At 36.2% G+C, this 17173-nt stretch overlaps 1 protein-coding gene across 1 annotated transcript in view; it reads left to right on the forward strand.

Annotated features, from left to right (window-relative positions):
* Positions 1-6619: 6619 nt before the first annotated feature.
* Positions 6620-17173, forward strand: part of LOC110036848 (non-canonical poly(A) RNA polymerase PAPD5) — a 25291-nt gene continuing 14737 nt past the window's right edge. Inside the window, exon 1 of the mRNA XM_020741389.1 lies at positions 6620-7067. Coding sequence (XP_020597048.1) covers positions 6737-7067 — 331 coding nt within the window. The 5' untranslated portion in view covers positions 6620-6736. The remainder of the gene's footprint in view (positions 7068-17173) is intronic.

The following is a 17173-nucleotide window of genomic DNA, read 5'->3' on the forward strand; positions in this document are numbered from 1 at the left end:
TCAATATCTTTTTGATAGTTCTACCATTACAACTTTATTGGAAACATCAAACTTCTTAAATTTGATTTCTCATGGTTATAGAGCTCAAATGGTGAAGGAATTTAGGGAAACGAAAGAACACTAATGGCTATGCAAATCTCTCTTTGTGGGAGTGAATATATAAGGTATAAGTGGTTTGACCACCATGATGAGAAAATAGTGTTAGAAAGATAAAAATATCTAAGAATAATTTACTTAAGTTTTTTTTTTTTTTTCAGATTTTGCTACCTAGTTTTATAGTGTGCATTAAATGCCCATTATTGCACTAACAAGCATTTCACAGTGAACATAAGACAAAAGGTTGTCAAAAAGAAAAATAGCAACACTCATGTATAGATATGACCTATAAACTTTATTTAGAGGAAATTTTTATTATCGTTCTTTTTTTCTTTTCCCAATCTCCTCCAAATATGCAAAAGAATTAAGGAATTAAATATATACTCTTAAGGTCATCACCATACTCACTAGACCTAACCAACTTAAGGCAATTGTTCATGGCTAAAGAAACCACCTGGTTTTTATTTTTAGGAAACCTTAAGTCCTAACGATTAAATATTTGTCCCGGTACAAGTCCGTATACATGGTACGTGCTTCTTGTAACTACTTTATATTTATATACGTATAGTGCATTATGTAGCTTTATTGTAGTGCTCGAGACTCTAGATTTCAATCAATTAAAAGGAAATCTCAAATTGAGCCAAGGATTCTAGCTTTAAAATTTGAGACTAGTTATTATATTAGTAAAGTACTAATAGTGGATTTTTTTCTTTTCTCTTATATCTTTTTATCTTGTCCATCTCAGAGTTATTAAGCTTTTGGTGTAACCCATGAATAAAATATGGTCTAACACCATGCTCCTCAATCTCTCCCACTTAAAATTGTGAAGAAGGTGATGGCTACATCTCTTGTACGTGAGCTTAGGGGATCATATTGAGGAAAAGTGCAAAAGAGCAAGTTAAGGCATAACTAGTTGCTATGCCCATACCCTCAAAATACCCATTAAAGTAACTTTATATATCTATTAGAGAGCTAAAGAGCAATATAAGTCAAATTTAATAATATTAAATCATAGAGAAATTTGTTGCTCTAACCAGTTTTTTCCAAAGTTTTATATAAAGAGAGGTGAAGTAAAATAAAGGTGAGGAGGTTATCATTATTTACTCATCCATTCAAGCTTCAGCTCAGGAATATTTGGATAATAAAAATGAGAATAATATAGATAAAGAACTTTATTATTGATTTTACATTCATCAAAAGATCAGAGAAATTAACTCATCTCTTACAATTATATGTCTAGACGAAGTGAAAAAAGAGGCATACGAACATCTCTGACTATTACTTCTAATTATGGTGTAGAGGTAAAATATAATTAAAAAAAAGAGAAAATATTAATATGCATATGCTAATGAATCCATACAATATTGACCTCTTTTGCCCAATTGATAAAAGCAATTTCATTTCTTCAATGCATAATTGGTAGGATTGAAATATGGCTCCAAAGAAAAGAAGATAAGAGTGAGTAGCAAGGGAACAATGTGATTTCTATTGTTAAATACACTATTATAGTTACATAGTAAGTTAAATATTCATTAGTCAGTTAATTTAATAAGTTATGACAATAAAATAATAATGTGTTGCTCATTATAACTTATTTTTTCTAACAACATCTATATGTTTTATATTACATAATATGAGAGCAAATATAGTGCTGCCCAAAGGCAAGCGGATCATGCATTGTTGTCTTAAATAAGCTGGTTCATTAGCTCTACAGAGCTAAAATCTTTGTGTATAATTGTTTAAGGATAAAGGACTATTTTAAGTTATATAAAGCAATACTTATATATGTTGATGAATTAAAAAAAAAGCAAGTGATGATGACGTTAACATTTATTTAACAAATCAAAATAAATTTAATTGATAATATGTGAGTTCTTGCTACTCAAAATGAGCGCAGCACTATATGACTCTATCCCCACTTGCATTCTAGTATAGGGCTTATAGATAATGATGAATTTACTTTGTAATTAATGTTAGAGCTGGAGCCCGATCCGCCCCTCGATTTCCTGCTCTCACTCGCATCGCGACCCCAACCCCTCTTCTGCTCCCGATAGTGAAACGCCGCGATCCCCTGCTGTTGCAAAACCGCTCCCACCTCCCGCTTGATCGCGAAAGGTTGTGATACCTGTTCCCGCTCCACTGTGGCAAAAGGTCACGATATTCGCGAAACGACACCGCCTCCCGTTTCCTTTAAGTTGCTAACAGAAGAAGAGACAGTTCCGCTTCAGATTAAGTGAAGTCACGATTTTGAGCTCTTCTTCGGGCTTCCTCGAGGTAGAGGAAGAGTTCTTCAGGTTTTCTCGGGATAGAGGAAGAGAAGTGTAAGGTGTAGTTCTTTGCGGTGAAGGAAGAAGAAAGAAGAAAGAAGAAAGATTGTTCTCCCTTGGCTTCTTCTTGGTGGATTGTGACAGAAGAGAAATTAGTTTTATTTCTCTTGTAAGTTTATCTTCTTCGGTGTATCTCGGTGTAGAGTTTCTTCTGTGTATCTCGGTGTAGAGAGGTAGAGAGAGAAGGAGAAGAAAAAAGAGAGAAGAAGAAAGAGCAACGAAGCGAGAGATTTCTCATGTAAGTTGAGATGATCGATTGGTGTAAATTCCTCAAGTAGTAAAATCCTCTGCAACTCCGTGGACGTAAGCAATTTGCTGAACCACGTAGATCTGTGTATTCTTTTATGGTGTGATTTTTCTCGTTATATTTTTTTTCGCTTCTTCGATCGTTCTTCTGTTTGATTTATATATATACTACATCAACTAATGTATATCTCACAACAATTGGTATCAGAGTTTTGTTCGGATCTGAGGAAGAATGATGACTGCAGATGAAGTGAATGTTTCATGGATCAAAAATTTGATGGCACAGATTTTGATTATTCGAGGATTCATGTTTAAAGAAAAAGAGCGACACTGCTAGTGAAGGATATTAGTTTGAGGAAGGAGATGTTGATGCCTGTGTATCAGTCTCCAAGTGAGAGATCGTTAGAGCTGGAACCTAATCTGCCTCCTGATTTCCCGCTCCCACTCGCGTTGCGACCCCAACCCTGCTTTCGCTCCCGATCGTGAAACATAGCGATCCCCTGCTGTCGCGAAACTGCTCCTGCCTCCCACCCAATCGCGAAAGGTCGCGATACCTGTTACTGCTCCACTGTCACGAAAGGTCTCGATATTCGCGAAACGACGCCGCCTCCCGCTTCCTTTAAGTTGCGATTAAAAGAGATGGTTCCCCTTCAAATTAAGCGAAGTGACGATTTTGAGTTCTTCGTCGGGCTTCCTCGGGATAGAGGAATAGTTCTTCAGGTTTCCTTGGGATAGTGGATGAGAAGTGCAAGGTGTAGTTCTTTGCGGTGAATGAAGAAGAAGAAGATTGTTCTCCCTTGACTTCTTCTTGGTGGCTTGTGGCAGAACAAAAATTAATTTTATTTCTCTTGTAAGTTTATCTTCTTTGGTGTATCTCGGTGTAGAGTTTCTTCAGTGTATCTCGGTGTAGAAAGAGAAGAAAAGAGAGAGAAGAAGTGAGAGATCTCTCTTGTAATTCAAAACGATCTACTGGTGTGAGCTCTTCAAGTAGTAAAATCCTCTGTAACTTCGTGAACATAAAATCCTCTTCAACTCTGTGGCCGTATACAATTTACCGAACCGTGTAAATCTATGTGTTCTTTTCTACTGTGATTTTTCTCGCTCTATTTTATTCGCTTCGTCGATCGTTCTCCTATTTAATTTATATATATACCATATAAATTGGTGTATATCTCACAACAATTGCTTCCTTGAATTGCTCAAGTTTTCATGGTTATTTGGCTATAAAAAGGAACTTTTCTCATTCTTTTGTTTTCAAAGTAAATGAGATCTAGTTTAATGTGCATTCCTATGTCTGTGATAATATTAGCCATTTGGAGTTAAAATTTTTTGTATGCTTTCAATTTGATTTCAAAGAAAGTACCTTTGAAAGTTAAATCTAATTATATGTCATTCTACATAAAATGTGTATATTTAGATTTATTTTATAATATAATAGTTCCATGAGTTCTTCATAAAATATTAAGTATTCAATTTTAGTGCCTAACAATTGATGTTTATTTTATATTTTTTAATTTTTTATTCAATTTCAAAAACACTAACCTTTTAAATTCTTCTATTACAATTGATGTTGTACATATAATTTTTTCATTATTATAGCTATTACACTTGCAATATGTCATATCAATCTTAAAATTTATTGCATCTTTGGTGTTGTTAAATACACTCTCATGCATCAATTTGATGATCACTTGTGTTATTTTTTATTATGTCAATATTATAATCTAATATATTGTTGTTTTTATTATACTATGCTAATTCTAACTTAAATTCTACTACATCATAATTTCTTAAACTCAAATTCTACTAGATTATAATTTATTTAAATCATATTTAAATTTTGTTTGATCCCCGTCGAAACACAGAACAATCCTTATTCAAATCTTGCTCTGGCAACGGTCAGAATTATGTTCAAATCTTGTTTGAACCTTGATCAAATTGAGTTCAAATCATATATGAACTATGCTCAAACATTTTGTACTTCAATCATATTTGAACATTGCTCAAGTAGTATATTATTTCAATTGGACTTTATTCTAACTTTCCTCCTAGCATTATTTGAATTGTACTTCATGCAATATCATATTTTTTTTATTATATTGCTTATTTACTTGAGCTGTTATGGCCAAATATACAAATACATTCCCACCATTAAACTTAATGTTATTAATCTGGGCTCATATCTACTCAAAATGTCTTGGCACTAACACAATTAATTTGAACCCAATTGATTATTAAACAGAACCAAAATTCAATTAAAGCTCTCCTCAACTAAATCCAACGTAGTGTCGCCAAAAAAAACTCGTTGTTTGCGAATAACTCGTGTTCAGCTCGTTAAATTGCTTTTGTTCGATTCGTTCCTTAAGCAAATAAGTCAAATACGAACAAAACTTTTGAGCTAGATTTATAATCTAGTCAAACACGAATAAAAGTTTATTTGTTCGTGTTCCGCTGGATTTGGCTCGAATTAATTAAATAATAAATAAATAATATTTATATATTCTATTTTTTTAAATTCTAAATTTTAAATAATTTTAGCTAAGATTATAAATTAAAATAAAATTTTTTAAATTGGATACGTAAATAATTAGATGAGAGGTATAAAAATTCTAAAAAATTTCTCTCTAAAACCACTCTCCCCATCTGAGCGTCCATAAAAACAAAAGCACGCGCACGCACGCCCGCGCGCCCGCGCACACACACACATATATATATATATATGCCACCAACAAATTTTCATCATCCATTACGAATCTCGAGGCAACTTTTTAAGTAAGAAATATTTAAAATTCAACTAAGAGTCATCCAGAACTCCAATTTTAGTAAACTTATATTCAGACTGACAGGCTCGATGAGACGAACCCAATAATATAAAAACTTGTACAATCCGAGTCAGATCAAACCCAGATCAAATCATTAAACCACTTTTGGAGTATTTCCGGGCACATTTGGAAGGTCAAACAAATGTCGAATCTTGTTATTTCATAGTTGAATCGAGCTTATCGACAAGACAAATCGAACGAGACCAAGATTGCTCAATTCTGACATCGTTAAGACACTCAAATGTCCATTAAATGTCATCTGATCGAGGAAAACTCGCTGGACCGTCCGATCAAAATCTTTCATATATCTGCATTAATTGCACCCAAAATATTATAAATAGAGTCTCTCCCCTCTCATGTGAGGGGGTGAAAGACTGGAGAGAGAACTTGAGGTTTTGAGAAGGAGCTTAAGTCCCACATTATCCTTGCAATCGTTGATCGCTGTCAGCCACCGTCGACCTCCACCGACCGTTGGTGACCACCGCCGACCTCCGTTAACCATTGCCGCCCTCCATCGATCACCGCTGGTTACCGCCGACCGTCGTCGACTACCGCCAACTGTCGTCAATCACCACCAACCAGACGCCGAGAGTCAACGTTGTAATCTGAAAAATATAGTTACCATTTTCCTTCAATGGGAGAAGAGATTTCTGTAATCATTAAACAATAGTGGATTTTCACAACTAGGTCAGTCCCCGTGGTTTTTCTGTTTCCGGGTTTTCCACGTAAAAAATTCTGGAATTGTCTTTCCTTGTTTCTCTTTCATCTGTGTGTTAAATTCTCGTACAACACTAAGACGATAATCCGTTACTCTATCACCGTGAATATTCTAGCATGCATCATACATAATAATAATAATAATAATAATAATAAATACATAAGAGTTGTGTGGAGAATTTGATAAACACGTAATTATAAACACGGTACAATCTAATTTTGACCAAAATGTTTTCTTATTCAAATATATATATACATACATATAGGCATAAGAGTTTTGGGGTAAACAGTAAATGCCGACTGAGAATTTGATAAAAATGTAAATCTAAATACGGCCGTAGCTTGATTAAAACCCTAAATGCAATCTAATTTTGACCAAAATGTTTTTTTATTCAGTAACCACCTAATTAAACCCATCCCTCCTGTTTTTTTCTCCTTTAAAATCCTGAAAGCCTCCTTCTCCGCCGCCACGCAGGCGAATCTTCGATCTCGCTTATTTCGCTTGTGCGTGGCCACCGTGTTCTACAGATGGAGAAAGAGAGCACGAGCATAAGCTACGTATACGAAACCCTCGATCCCTTGGGCTTTTCGTCAGGCGAACACGATACCGTTGCCTCGGGATCATACGCCGTTTTCCGGAGCGAAATAACTACCTCCGCTGACCTAGTTGTCGACATTCCAGTCTCCGATTACTTCTCCCTTGACGTCCCCGTGGTTTCAACTCTAGCGGAGGCGCTTCCCTTCCCATCAGTTTCTACCGCTGTGACTCCATGTCCGCCGGAGGAGGCTCGTGCGGTTACCGCTGAATCGACATGGTTCCGAGCTGGGTGCCGGTTTAGGAGTCCCATGCTTCACAAGGGTAAGATCTCGCTTTACCCCAATGGCTAATTTGGTTTCTTATGAATTAAAAGCATGTTTGGTGATTTTAGGTTCTTTTGGGGCAGCTTTTGCTTTTTTGTTTTAGCCTTTTAAAAGAGCGATTTCCAATCACAGTTTCAAATATTTTCTCCGAAAAAAATGATTTTAATGGAGATTTACGTGTATACCACACATTTTTTTATTTATTTGCATGTTTAACATGTAAATTTTGATATTCACATATAACATTTTAGTATCATATTCACATGTCACTGTACTGCACTTTAAACAATAATATTAGTGATATTTTTAATATAATATTAGAGATTTAAGTGTTATATAAGTATTACAAATTTAATTATTTACATACATACATACATTTTTTTTTTGAAAAAGCCAAGGGCTAATATATTAAACAAGAAAGATACAAATAAGTTGTATGAGTGGGCCTAAAAGAAGGCACACAACCTACACAATACAACACACATAAAATCCCAAAAAAGAAATAGAAGATACATTTATGATAAAAAAAATAAAAAATCATCAACGCGCGCAAAAAGTTAGGAACGACTCAGTTTAGCCCTGCCTCTGTCTCGAGTTCTCGAAATGGAGTCGACTAACAAATTGATGAGGTACGTACCATTACCCGAAGTAACCAAAGTATCATCCATCAGATTCCTGAGCTCAAGTAGATCTTCATTCTTCTTATTCCTTCTGGATGTGTAAACCTATCATTTTTCATCCGAGGATTGACTAATCATATCAGTGGATGACCGGACATGTGTAGGATGTCACACATCATGAACCCATGTGTCTGAGAAACATTAACATCTTGCTCGACCTGATGAGACGGTAGAGAAGCAGTAACATGCTCCAAACCAACAACTAGAGTAGAGTGTTCAAAAGCAGAAGCATCCAGGGGTAGAACGACTTGGGTATGGGGTTTTTTATCTGAGACAACCAAGGTTTGAATAGAAGGATCATCAGAAATTTTCCTATCAGGAAAAAAGTCAAGCAGATGAGTATGTACAATATTGGAAATAGGGTCGGGTTGCACCTCCTCAACAGAGATGGTAGGTGGCAAGACTTCCACCCCCAATTCAACATGAATAAATTTTTGAAAAGGTTGCTGAACTTCAGCATTATCTGGTCTTAAGTAAGGATGAAAAGATTGAGTGTTATCTCTCTCAATTAACACACAATGAGAGCAATATAAAGGGTGTGATTTTATTTCAACATTTTTCCAATACCTAACATGATTGGATCCAATTCATACCTCATCCGGAGCTGGTTGAGTGATATCTCTCTCAACTAACACATAAGTCACAGAGGGTCTGATGACAACAAACGTAAGACTATTAGATTTGAGAGGCTTACAGTAAGCAATTACTAAAGATTAGAGAATTTTCAAATTGAGCAGATGAAATTTTAACCCCGAAAATTTTATCCACACAGGAATGATGGAGGACTCCACTTTTGGATCAAAGTCGACAGTACACTTCAGGATTTTCATAAAACAATTGTCAATCCTGATTACATTTCTAGAAAAAATACTAATGTAATCCGCATCGTGAGATAACTGAATAAGTATATGTCGGTCGTTAAGTAAGTCAATATTCCAACTACTTGATAGCTTCATAGCATCAAAATCTTTCTGAATGATCTCAAGTTTAGAGTGAACATAAATGAATTTCTTTACTAGAGCAAAACACCAAGAGACGCTAGAGTACTGGTTTCAATCTTAAAGAGAAAAAGAGCAGGTTTCTTATTTTTTTTACCAAGCTTTTTAATGAAAGTGTAATAACCACCACCTTCAAGAGCCTCGCGGAAGGATTGTTTAACAATGCAGTACTTATCGATACCAAAGTCAGGCTCTGAACCTGAAATATGGGCACGAGTAGGATTTGGATTGTCGTCGGCAAGGACAGTGACATAGGAACGGAGCGTCGAGACCATCACCACCCGACAAGATGACCACGGTCTAGAGCGGTGCGGCGAGCCGCGTCAATCTGCGACCCGAGGAAGGAGACGACATGCGAGGAGAAACGACGTAACCAAACCTCGTATCAAGAACGAAAGACGATGCGTCAAACTGAGACCAGACGACGTCGTGCGAGTTGCCGACAAAACTGCGAGACGATGACGACGCGTCAAACAGGGAAGTCGACATCGTGCAAGCTGTCTGCAAACGCCGACGAGGCAATCAGAAAAGGAGAAAGCTGGGTGCAAATCTAGTAAAGGCTGTCTTACAACCTACCTAGTAATGCACTATATGATCACAATTTGAACAATACACCTTTTGTCACTATAAGATCACAATTCCTAGTAGTAATACCTACAACCTGCCTAGTAATCCACAAGAGAAAAGTACTTTTATCAATATTGAATTTCACTTAACTAATTGATTTAGACAAGTTTAACTTAGGCATATAAACATAACTTAGGATTAGTTATTAGAAAAAGTAGACTAGAACATCGCCCTAGGAATTATCTACCTCCCCTTCCCTGTGGGATCAACATTTCGGACTCAATAGAGCCCCATATTATTGTAACAATACACATACTTGCGTGAAAAACCCCAGTGAACCATAATACCTAATTTTAAGAACTCAATCAATTTGTTAGGTATTAGATCGAGTTTATGGTTCCTTTACCAAGACTTATATAAATTGTGATAATAGCTGGGGCGGATCATTAGCCAAAGTGAAATTTAGTCTTTTATTATTAATATTAGTATTATTATTATTATTATTGGCTATAAATAGGCTTATTATATTTAAGGTTAGGTTTATGCAGGAGATTATTGTTATGAGTCTTAGGTTTAGAGTTTTGAAGAGATTTCCTACCTCTCGAATTGCAGAAATTAAGAGAGATTGCCTACCTTTAAGTTATAGGTGTTTATCCTTATATTCATGTTGTATCACTTTGGTTTGGTGTTGATGAAATAAAATATTCGTTATGTCCTAATTTTTTTGTGAAAAAAATTATGTTGGATCGTATCATATTAATATCAAAGCATCGATTTGATAAAAAATGGAAACAAATTGGCTCACAGAGGATCGATCGTGCTAGCAGAGAAAAGACGACGGGATCGCAGTTTACAGAGATCCAAAACTCCTTTTTGTCGCGGAAGGGAACGACGCACTCCGGCTCAAGTAGATGGTCAAACAATCACGATTGAAGCTAGTTGCCTGTCGCCTTTGTGAGCAAACCCTGTGATGTAGTCTTGATCAGAGCTTGCTGGGATAGCAACGACGGGATCATAATTGTGATTGGTGCTAGATGCATGTCGCTTTCATGATTGAACCCTATGATACAATTGCGACTAGAAGGTCACGACGGGGTCTTGGTCGTATATAACCTTGACCGAAGCCTTGTGATACGATCTTGGTTTGAGTTATCTGTGGAAATGACGGGATTGCAACATTCAGGCGCAGTGCAGGAGCGATGATTTCGACATGCAGTGATTGAACTGGTGACCGGAAATCATTGTCGTAACTTAAGGCGATACAGTTAGACAAAGACTTGAAACTCGATCTTCCTTTTCAATCGAGCGATACAGTTGAGCTTAGGGCTCGTTGGGAAGGCGATAACGGGATCGCGGAGTGTGATCGAACAGCAGGAAGCGTTGACGAGATCACGACTTCCAATCCTTGGTATCTAATGGATCAGGCGCACTTTTTTCCTCCCTCCATTGCGTTCAAACAATACAGGCACAATCAGAGCTTGCTGAAAAGGTAACATAGCGACGTACATGAGTTTCGCGCTGTCCTGATCGAAAATAGCAATCCGGATCGCGAAATAAAGAGGTTCTGCGTTGAACCTGCATACGAGATATTGGATCACATTGTTTGGAGATCCGCACGGCTTCCAATCTCCAAATCACGTACAAGAATTCAGGGATCATGACATTAGAGTCCTGTGCACGTCGAAATCATGTAGAGAAATTATGAAGCTTACTATTTTAACATAAAGTAGTTATGAAACCGTACAGAGAGTAATAATGACCAAGAAAATATATGATTTGAAGAAGAAATCAGAGAAAAAAATGAGTCAACTTAAATATGGGATGGAAGAAAGGTTAGTCACCATAGAGGATAGGTTTTGTTATATGAAAATCCAATGGAGGGTCGTCTTGCAAGGTTTTCTTCCATGGAGAACCAAATGGAGGATCGATTTGATAGCTTTGAGGAGATGATAAAGAATTCATTGAGATGCAATCCAAGGCCCCGATGGCTGCTCAAATTGTAAACCTAAATCAAATTTGACTTGAGAATCTGAGGCCATATCAAAAGGGAGGAGATCAAACATGAGGATTATGAAGAAAATATCCATCATCTCGAATTTCCCTCTAGGACTCTAATAGGGAATGGATTAGAGATTTCTGATGGAGGATGTTGGGCCTAAACATGAAGGGAGGGTTATGCAAGGGGTTAGGAGGAGCATGGAGATGGAAGGAGAGAAATCAGAATGGGGTATGCTATGGTTGAAGAAGGGAATTTAACCTTACATACATTGGTGGAATCACTGGAGGGAGAGGAAGTTGAGTTGATATTGCTAGGGTTTGGAAGTTGAAGATGCTAATCTTCGAGGGGGAAGACACATATAGGTTGGTATATCAGAACTTCGCAGTGAATGAGCCAATTGAGGAAAAACTCATGGCAACAGGGTTATGTTTGGAGGGGAAAACCTTAACATAGATTCAATGGAGGGAGGCTAGATACTCGATCCGTTTGTGGAAAAAATTTAATGATTGTTTGTTGGAATTTTTCCAGTCATTTGAGAAGGAAACTTACACAAACAATTCTATATCTTGAATCAGGAAGGGACTTGTATGAATTATATGGAGAAATTTGAGCTATTATTTGGATGGTTGAGGGGGATTTCTAAAATAGGCTTGGAGGAGAAATTCATGAAGGGCTTAAAGCCCGACATATCGACAACACTTCGATTATTGAGACCACGGGGATTGAGGAGGACGATAGAGCTAGCCCGAATGGTGGATGACAAGAACCAAATGGAGATGGCCAACAAAAGCAGCATAGATGGAGCGTCGTACTGAACTGCTATAACCACGACCATACCTAAAGCTCAAATAATGGAAGTTCACAAGGATGCTGCATGAGACAGGAATTATGGGCCACGACCAGGAGCGATACTCAAACGCCTTACAAAGACAGAGATTCATGAGAAGTGAGACTAGGGGTATGTTTTCGGTGTGATGAGAAGTTTATCCCAAGACACCGTTGCAAGGAAAAAAATTAGAAGTTCACATACTACGTGATAATTAGGCAAATGATGAATAAATGGAGACAGTTGTGGTGGAGGAGGAGGAACACTCACTTTTTTCCACCTTAAGGACGATGCGTCATTGGGGAGCATTGTTACATCGGTGCTTGATCTAAGGCCAAGTTAGTCTTTTGTACGCCTAAGGGCAATTCAATCTTTTATTATTACTATTGTTGGATATCAATAGGCTTATTTGTGAGTTTTAAGTTTAGAGTTTGTGAGAGCTTTCCATCTCTCGAATTATAGGAATTAGGAGAGATCGCCTACCTATTGAATTGTAGGTGTTTATACTTGTATTAGAGTTGTATCACTTTGATTTGGTGTTCATGAAATAAAATAGGTGTTTGCCTTAATTTTTTGTGGAAAAGCATGTCGATTTTGATGTCGGGTCGTATAAAAATCTTCACTTGTGGTTTTTTTGGGTAGTATCGCTTTGATTTGTGATTGTTTTGGCTCCCTTGCGATCATTTATTACAAGATACTTTTGTTCTTTGTGATATGACTTTTATGTGGCACTACTTCATGTGATCTTTGAGGATAAGTTGTGATTTAATTAATGTTGTCATATGATTCTTAAAGTTTGCTCGGTTTGGATAAGTTGTCCACTCTATCTTCTAATTTTGGTATTATAAATTGATTGGAGTTTGTGATTACGAATATGGTGGTTTGAGACATAAGGAAATTTTCTATGGAGTTTAAATGTTTTGGATGAGTTTTTGATTGAATGCAATTTCTCTAACCTTCTTATGATGAAATTTGGGATTGCAGTTTTGGTGGGAAGCTATCACCTTATATGTGAGACTTGATTTTTCTGATTGTTGTTTTCTTATCTTTATTGTTCTTATTCTCCGATTTTCTAGTAATTAGTTTTATTGTGTAATTGAATTTTTGCCAAATTTGATACAATTTGTAGTTTGACTATGCTATAATTTTTCATCAAATGTATTTAATTACCTCCATGTTTTTGTCGCCATTTCTAATATATGGTTACTAAACTATTATTTTTGTTGGATTTTTCATATTTTAGTTTTAATCCAAAGAAATTTTTGATCCAATGAAGTAAGTAGTTGTCTAATGAAAAATTTGTGAATTATGAATTTGTTTTACTTGCGTGATTTTATGCATTCCAATATAGATGTGCATTTGACAATTCTAGATTCTAATGTATCTGAAATCATAAGGTTGCAAGCCCCAACCTAAGGGTCTGTTTGGGGCAGTTGTTGATTATTTATAATCTGCTGATAAACAGATTATTCTGATAATTTGATAATCTGCAGATTATCAGAATAAACTGACTTACTGTTTGAGGCAGTTTATTCAGAACAACTTACTAGGAGTTGTTGAATAAATGACCATTTTGTCCCTGTTTGGTTAAGCTGTTTGCAACAAAGCTGTTTATGAAAAATAATAGATAAAACAGATGTCTCAAACTATTACAGTTCAGTTACAAAAATTAAAATATATTGATCATCATGTCATGAGCATCAAAAGAAATAAAATAAGAAGAAATACAATTACAATTACAAGTAAAAAAATTAAAACATTCAATTTAAAACTCTGACGTCGTCTGTCCTCAACGATACTGCTCTCTTGGGAAACCATTGTAACACGATTACTGTCGGCATGAGAGTATGCAGGCCGTGGTTACGACATAAGTTGTGTAGAAGATCCATAAAAATGGGCGCAGTCATTCGAAAAATGTTGCTAAACTTTATCAGATGTCCAACAAGTATCTCACCCACCCATTTATTCTCAACATATGAGGATGTCATGCGTGGTATCTGTCTAGTGCTCGAGTGGTAGTATTCCAACAATAATATCGCTATAGCTACATCCCATGCCATTCTTTTATGACGTTCTTGTTGTGGATGTATCCTGAAATTAGAAATGGATTAGGTTGAAATAATTTATGGAGAAGTGGTGACAACAAAATGAAATAGTAAAAATATCAAGAAGTAGAAAGCATCAGAAAATGAATTACATAAATTGTTCAGGAGTACAAAGTAGCAGAAAATGAATTAAATAAAATAAAATACATCTAGTGGCACGTTAATACAAAACAAAATTATTCTTCTAGTGACACATTAATACAAAACAAACTTATTCTTCTACTAAAACACGTAAATACTCAATGCGCAGCTCGAGCCGTAGCGCCATGAACATTTACCTACGACTAGGGTCCTCAAGTTTTTTAACACATTTTGTATGAAAGCGCATATCGACAGCTTCTTCTGGAATAGTATCTAAGATGACAACGCAGTCCCAGATGGTGCTGTCGGGGAGAGCTGGAGGAGGCGGAGCTGAAAAAGCAGCAATTAGTTGATCAAATGAGCTTTTCACGAAACTGTCCTTCTCTTTCTTCCTCCTGCCAAGTCTGGGCCTTTTGGACACTGAACTGGACTTCTCAATCTTCTTTTGGTTGATACTAGACCCTTCTTCATCAACTATAACCTGTTCAGGTGACAATTCATCTGGTATTCCTGTAAATCCCAACTCACTTGGGTTGAATGCATGCTTTCCAGTCGCGACAACCCCCTTAAACATAATGTCCAATTTTTTCTCGAACTCTGACTCAATTCTGCACTGCCTATATTTTTTAGTTGTTGGCATGACCTGCAACATTGAATGAAATTAGAGGGGTTTGGGCATTAGCCAAAATATACTGGAATTAACAAAATAAGATTATATTTATTACCTCCAATTTTCAGCCCACCATTCATTTGGAGCATCGATTGTTCTCTTAACGGGATCTCAACCCAACCCTGTGGATCCACGTTTGAGCTCCTTCCAAATTTTTCACTCCTTCAACTGATCTCATTTATTTTTAAATTTGAGCTTGTCTTAATCCCTCCCTGTCAATTCTTTGAACCTTCTAGCAATATTTTGTCAACCTTTCTTATTGAAATACGTGGTTATGCCTATTTCTCAATTATATTTCTTTAGTACATAAATCACAAAAAATATTTGTTACTTCTTTATCCCACATAGCAGACAGTCCCCCTTCAGCCGCCTTAGACATGTTGGAACTGACATGTTGGAACTATAAACTATATGGAATAAAGGAAAATAAGTACTTGCATTACCCGATACACAAAAACGTTTCCATTGTGTTGCAATTTCCTCATCAAAACAAAAAATAAAAGTACATAAAAGAATTATGTGATTCGGTCAAAGACCTACATCAACAGAAGGGAATCAAGCATATTTTATTAAGTTATAGTGTTAGGCTACATAACTTCGAATCTCAATGAAGAACACTACAACACACTCTATGGTGCTAATCTACTAACCAATAAAGTCTTCGAAATCGCCAACAATGACTAATTTATATATATATTAAAGAAACTTTGAAGAAATGAAACAAACATAAGCAGTTAGAAGCAAATAGACAGACCCTCAACCAAAATATCCAGCACGAGAAGGTATTCCATGAAGACAGAGCACGAGAAGCAAACAGATGCCCCTCATCACGAGAATCAAACAAATAGCCCCTCATCATCCACCGCTGCTAAGCAAAGTTTGCATTCATTAGCTGAAATTAGACCTGCAATAATATTATAAGCTCCAACTACCTCATCAGAGGCAGCACAAAGCACATCATCCAGCACTGCTAAGTGAATTTCAAAAGCAGCAATACTATAACACTCCTTTGTAACGAACTGTATTCAGTTTGATTCGATATGCATACCATTCAAATGAATCAACAAGAGATGAAAGGCATCAAAAGATGAACAGCTGCAAACCCTTCCACCACATCAAAACGATGAATAGCAAATCAATTGTCCCATAAGTGGTATGCGTGTGAATATGAATGTTTAGGTGTTAGATTTGTAAGTACATAAGAACTATGCAGTATGTATGCAACCAATTGTCCCATAAATGAAACTCAAAGTAATCTATATATTTCTAAAAAGTGTTATGAAGTCGTATCTAATTGTGGTAAGTGATTGGATAAGTTCCAGCACAATCCATCATTCACCATTGGAAGCATATGATATATATGTTCGTAATATGATAACCAGTCCTCCAGCACCAAATATAATAAGAAACCTATCCATGAACTCCCAAAGAGATGTAAAAGATGCTAAAGACATAAGGCAAACAAAAGGAAGGCAACAAAAGGATAGGTAAATAAGCAACCTATCCAGTTCTATCTTGGGCTAACTTCATAACCCAAATACATAAGAAAACAAGTGCAACACTACCTTCATATCATTAAGTACAATAAGGAAATCGTGTACTATAAAATGTATTCTTGGGCTAATTTCATGTATAATAAAAAAACATGCAATTGATCTTAACAGGCATTCCACCATGAGCTCTCGGGTTGGCACCTCAGGTCGGCACATGAATGTATAAGAAACAAGGGCTACCTTCATCACCCAAATATCACAGAATTCCTATGTACAAACCTACATTCATATTCATTGGAAAGATAATTCAAATGCATTGGAAAGTCGTTTACATTTCAACAGAAATTTGCCATAACCAATACCAATACCATTGTATGTATGTAAAATGTCATTTTCACTATATGAATGTAAAATGCCCCATTATACCAAAACATAGAAATGAGATAGCATTCTAGTACTGTGAAAGCAAAGATAAAACCGAAATTCCCAAACATTCGAGCATTCCAACATTCCCCTTCATTACAAGCACAAATTTGATTCCCAACATGTCAACATTTCAATATTGTAACTCAAAAAATTCTCAGGCATCAGAACAGGGTCATACGTATGTAAAAATGCCACATGAAAGCTTATGCTCTTTCAAATAACCGCATCATATTTGAAAATCCAACATTAATCCAACATT

The sequence above is a fragment of the Phalaenopsis equestris genome, unplaced genomic scaffold, assembly GCF_001263595.1.
Source record: "Phalaenopsis equestris unplaced genomic scaffold, ASM126359v1 Scaffold211766, whole genome shotgun sequence".
In the NCBI taxonomy this organism is placed as follows: Eukaryota; Viridiplantae; Streptophyta; class Magnoliopsida; order Asparagales; family Orchidaceae; genus Phalaenopsis; species Phalaenopsis equestris.